This window comes from Hesperophylax consimilis, chromosome 9 (assembly GCF_061612785.1).
Source record: "Hesperophylax consimilis isolate HC1 chromosome 9, BYU_Hcon_1.0, whole genome shotgun sequence".
NCBI classification, from domain to species: domain Eukaryota; kingdom Metazoa; phylum Arthropoda; class Insecta; order Trichoptera; family Limnephilidae; genus Hesperophylax; species Hesperophylax consimilis.
The window spans coordinates 30,506,842-30,512,841 of record NC_142844.1 but is presented as its reverse complement, the minus strand read 5'-3'; the positions used below and the strand labels follow the sequence as shown (position 1 = coordinate 30,512,841).

The 6,000-nt window shown below is 34.5% G+C and overlaps 1 protein-coding gene across 1 annotated transcript in view; it reads right to left on the bottom strand.

The window, feature by feature from the left end:
* Window positions 1-630: 630 nt before the first annotated feature.
* The window catches only part of kek2 (leucine-rich repeat, immunoglobulin-like domain-containing kekkon 2 protein), a 539,018-nt gene continuing 533,648 nt past the window's right edge, over window positions 631-6,000 (bottom strand). The window contains exon 5 of the mRNA XM_089635902.1: window positions 631-5,284. Coding sequence (XP_089492028.1) covers window positions 2,614-5,043 — 2,430 coding nt within the window. The 5' untranslated portion in view covers window positions 5,044-5,284 and the 3' untranslated portion in view covers window positions 631-2,613. The remainder of the gene's footprint in view (window positions 5,285-6,000) is intronic.

Genomic DNA, 6,000 nt, shown 5'->3' with positions numbered 1-6,000 from the left:
ACATTCTAAAGAAGAGAAAGAACATACTAAGAGGAATAAGTAATAGTGTGTGAAATTACTGATTAACCGGTATCTCCTTATTTTGCTATTTTACTTCTCCTTGTCCTCTCCACTTTCTTCATTGTCACATATTTCTAAAAATCTCAGTCATAGTTGAGAATGAGAAAACTTGAAAAAAAAATAGTCCACCTAGATATTTTACTTTTATCCTTTCATGGGAATTTGTAAAGGTGTTTGGGATGAATACATTAAAACAAGGTCTTTCATTTTATAACCAAATATATTCAACACTGTTGGGATGTTAACACAATCAGAAATTTACATTTTCACTAAGATTGTTTTCCTTGTGCTAATTTTACAACATCAACTGTGTTACAAATAATGCAAGTTTTTACTTAGGTTTAATCTATTAAAAGTAGATACATACACTATGTTTATCGTATTTACAGTATAAGTCTTAATATGTCTATAAAACACCAGATACGTTCCTTATCAACACTATTTGAAGAAGTTTTGATTTAAGTTATTTTAAAATTATATTATTACACGTTACCAATCAAAAATACATAAGAAATTTTAGTTATTTTTGTACCTTACCTTAAGATAATGGCGTTAAAAATAAAACTTATGAAAAATCTAAAGCCTGAATTTTTAAGCAAATTCAATTTGCGTGGGTACTCGAAAAACAAAATTTCTGTTTACAAATGCAAAAAATGAGTTTCGCTTAATTTATATTTTTCAAAAAATTTATTTTGTGATAAAAGAGAATTTTAGTTTCGCAATAAGCCTTGGAAATATTCAATGTCCAAAAAATCAAAACTTCTTCAAAACCTATATTTTTTGTTGGAAAAATGGTCATAATATAAATATAATGAGTTTCCTCTAGCATTTGCTTCTGATGTGTATTAAAAAGTGCTTCATCTAATATGTCTAAATCCTTCAAGTGCAATCTATTTTCTGAAAGTTATAAGTCAAATTAATATTTTGAATTAAGTTCCCTCAGTACTTTATTATTAAAATAAATGATTCACTTCTTGATGTTACCAGATAGAAACCAAAATTAATATAATTAGTATAGATATTTAAAAAAAATCATCAAAAATATTTCATTTGGTTTTGTTTAGTTTTGTTCGACGAAAGATAGATAATTAAAAATATCTTAATCCTTCACAAAATTTTAACAAATATTTCAAAGAGAACCCGAATTTAAGGTACTCTTATTTTTTTACAAACCAGAATTACTGAGAATTTATGTACAATTTATGTAATTTAAGATTTTGGTTATGTAGTCTAAAAATAATTAAGTTTAAGTTTTATTTTAATTGCTCGTCTTTATTCGACGGAGTTCATTTACTTGTAAACTGTATAGTGTTATACTATTTTCCATTAGATAAATAGTTCATTTAGTTTTCAAGCCAATCTTTATATGTATAACATGTGTAATAAAAAATCTACTACCCTATGTCTAAAATTATCTACTAGAACATATTTACAATCGTTTAATTATTGCTTGAAAAATTAAATACTGGGGGTAACTCATACGTACTGTTCCATTGTACCACTATAAAAAAGTTTATTTTTTATCAGCATAATACAAAGTACCTACTTATATTGTAGCAGAGATACATTTTTTACCAAATCAATTTCGAAACTTCAAAATATTATTGTAAATAAAAATTTTGACATTAAAAAAATTCTGTTTCATCCTTTCATTCCATTAATATTAAAAAAAAATCCTTGTTAAAAACTTTCGAGTGAATTTGTCTGAAAATTTTTTTAGATTTTTCTCCAACCACACCTGTTTATTACTTTCGTAACAGTAGCTTATTAAGATACAGAAAATAAATTAGTAAAAACTAAATTGGTTCTCTACGTAAATGTGAATAAATCATTTTAAGATGAAAAATATCCTGAATTCAGTTAATATGTATCACTTGATTTTGTTGAAATTCCTCTAAATAATTTTAAAACATTAAATGTGGTACTTATACCAAAGTGAAAGAATAATGTATGATTTCATGTTATAATTATAATTCACTAACTATTATCGGTAGGTGACTAAAAAGTTGATTGCATAAATGATCAGCGTTCCTAGAACGTTCCGATTAAAGTAGTTTTTACAGCATTCTGGTAAGTTGTGTTTAGAACACGAAAGTTAATAAAAGCAACAGCTAAGTGTCATCACTTTCCCCATTGTCATAATTTACAATATGTATTTATTTATTATTGAGCACTGCATAATTTAAGGTGACCATTCCTTATCTTTACTAACGCTTTGTCCCTTTAATTAGGTAATGTGTTCATTACTTTTATATATTTATCATTTCACTTTTTGGAATGTTTTGTTTAAATGTTACTTTTCTGAGTAAGATATTTTATTTACCCTGTGTTTTCTAAACAAAATAAATATTCTTCGATAAAACCACTTCATATTAGGCGACGATTACTCACAAACAAATAAACTTTCTTAGAGCCATCTTATTGTTCATTGGGCTTTTTAGTAGATTCAGGTAAATTCCAATTCAAGTCGGTAGAAACATTACTATCTTTATTTTCACATTGAGAATTAGAATTAGATTTTGTTGTTTTGCAGACGTCCTGCGATCTTCTTCGTCATATTTCCGGCGCTTCTACGCCATCTCCAACATAACCCTCGTCTGGACTTTCCGAAGGATTTTCTAAATCTTTGGTACTGGACGATTGGCACACGGCCTTTGTCTTTGCAGTGTCTGTTGATTTATCAGCTGCATACCTAGGATCATTTTCCATTGTTTGGGTTGGGACACATCTTGTTGAAACGAAGTTGCCGTTCGTGAGACTTGGAGCTATATCGTTATGTGGCCTCTGATGGCTTACTTGAGGATGGTAATTCGCCGGTACGCACGCAGGCCATGATCCTGAAATCACAGATTGGGGTGACGTGCAACAAGGAGCGACTGAAGGAGACATCGCCCCAGATTTGTACCCTTCAGGCGGAGAGGGTATGTAGGTGCCTTCTGGCAAGCCTATTTGTTGTTCCGGTGCAAACCCAGGTTGCTGTCTCTGCTGGGTGTAAGGATATCCTTCTACAGTGTACCGAACATCAGCGGGACTATAATGTTCATATGAAGGTGGCTGAAGTGACCTTACAAAGAATTCAGCTTCTCTAGAAAATCTTACTGCTTGATTTGGAGCAGTTTTTAGTTTTGACCGATTGTGGGGAAGAGTTCTGTAGAAGTTGTTGGAATTATCGGGGACCATGAGTGGTTGCTGGATTGATTGGATTTTCGGAAGACCAAAGTCAATCGGATAGCCATCGCTGTCTAAGAAGCAACCAGGGTTGAGATGCACATCTGCCACGTGCTGGTACATGTCACTCCGGGAACCACGGGGTAGCGTCGCAACAGAATTTACATAGTTTTGTTGGTCTTGCCATTTTACTTGACGAGGTGGAGCTGAAGATAAAGACAGCACCGTATTCGTATCAAAATTGTCCTCGGCTTCTTCATCGTTTGAATTTTTTAATGGATCGCCATCCTCATTGGGATTTTTCCTTCCATTTCCCACGCTCTCAGTGTCATTGATAAGATCAGGATTTTGTTCCAACTGATAATTACGCAAAGAAGACGCATTTAAACAAACCATATTTTCTATGTTGTTCATTATAAAATCTCGAGTATCATTTGAATACATGGCCACGTGGTGATGTTGATCAGTAACTAGAATACTCCCGTTCATTTTAGGTGGCAACGGATCAATACACGGGTTGGCATTTGCATTTTTCATACTCGTTGGATACTGTAAAGCCACATCTTTACTACTCTCTTTCTTCTTTCTTCTCTTTTTGTTTCTTTTGCACTTTATACAAGCAACAATGATGACAATTAAAATGATAATAAAAAGAGCCCCTCCGCCGACGGCGAAAGCTAAAATGTATTCAAACGGAAACGTGACCACAATTACAATGGGCTCTTCTTTGACGATGACTCGGATAGTGTAGTTAGATTGGCTTTTCCCAGCCGGGTTTTCCGCAACACAAGCGAACGTTCCATTGTCTTCACTATTCGTATTATAAATAAAAAGCTCACTCCTCTTCTCTACCGTTCCTTCTTCAATATAATAATATAAATGTATCCCGGGGGCCACCATTGAATCGTTTTGCAAGACTTGTCCTTGAAACCACCATGATACTTTTGCTTCTGGAATGGCGGACACTTGACAGAGAAGGGAAACATTTTTTCCTTCACTTATTTCCAAATAAAAAGTTGTAGGAGAGACATCCGGTAAACAAGCCAAGTCCGTTTCAGTAAGTGACTTTATGGCGCGCCCTCCAAGACGCTGCGGAGAACTGCAGCGGGGTTCTACGGAATGCGGAATATTGAAATTCTGTAGCCACGTATACAGATCCTGTGAATTACAGTCGCATTGCCATTTATTATTATGTAAATCAACTCCGTGAAGTGATTCCGGGAGAATATGAGATCCCCTCATAGTCGTTAACTTGTTGCCATCTAGTTTGAGCCATTCTAAGTGACTCAAGCCGATAAAAGCTTCATCTTCTATCAAACTTATATCGCAGTTGCTCAATTCAAGAGTCGTCAAGTAAGTAAGGTGTTGAAATCCATTGCTTTTCAAAGTTTTTATCGGGTTTTCGCTGAGCGTAAGCCTCATAAGCGAGGGAAAGTCTGAAAATATTGCAGAAGGGACGTGAAGTAGCATATTTTGCGACAAATCTAACTCTACAAGGTTCGATAAGCCCTTGAAAGAGTCGTCGTCTATTTTTGTGATTTTGCATCTTGAGAGGAAGATTTTCTGTAAATTGATAAGACCGAGCTTGCGAAACCTCTCTTTGGATAAGACTTGAATATTGTTTCCGGAGAACTCGAGCACTTGAGTGCCGTGGTCCAGGCCGCTAGGGATGATGGTGAAGTCCTTATCCTGGCACTCGACCGTTTGTTTGCCGTTCTTCCATTTGCAGATGCACGGCTCGGGGCAGGCGGGGACCCCCACGGCGTGCATGAGCAGTACCAGCCACACCTGCCACCACCGCAAAAGGGATGACATTGTTCTAAAGCAATCACATTACTTGATCCATTAAATTAATAAATATATTATTACTTAACTGATTATCATTTACTTTTAACGCAGTCCTCTGTATCACATTGTTTATATAACTTATTAAATAACTCTTACTAAATGCCACTTTTTAACTCCACTGCGGATGGTGAAACACTAACATGATGCTCTTCAGACTTGTTCTTGTTGCTCGGTTCTGGAGTGAGTCGAATTCGTGTATCTTTAAAATCTGCAACAAAGAAAAGACAATCGTTAAAACAAAATGGATATGTTTCTGAATAACATAAATAACATTGTGGTGGGTACTGCTATTACTCCCAATACCAATATTTTGTGAATTTCCAGCTTAAACCCATAATAAATGGAAACTGGTCAAAAAAGTTATTTGAATTCGAGGGAAAGCGTTTGGTTCCAAGAAGATTTATCTTTAGACTAAGCTCAAAGGATCCAATTGGCTAAACCTAAATCGCTTAAACTCAACCTACGTTTCGTTTATACATTTTCGAAGAACTAAAACGTTTACCAGCCTTTATAATGGCTTTTCCCAATTTCAAGAAACAATTTGTATACTTCACGGCATCCTTTAGTTTTCACAAATGGATGGCAGGATGAAAGGGGGTCAAGTTATTTTCCAAATGTTTCATCGTTCTAGCTTATTTAGTAAAACACCAAATAAAAAATAAAAAGATTCGGTAGTATAATTATTACAAGTATAAGGTAAATTATGTAGAAGTCCAGCTTCATACTAGGTTGCTAATTTATTTATTTTTTTAAAAAAGAAAGACAAATATTTCCTGGTTACGAATAACCAGACAATATTTGAAAATCTCCTACTACCATCACAGTAAGCTGAAAATGTTTCTTGTTTTGTGATGGAGGACTTAGCCAGCCGAGGAATTGAACATACTACGCCTGGGTGGGATCCAAACGCGATGTCAACTCGGC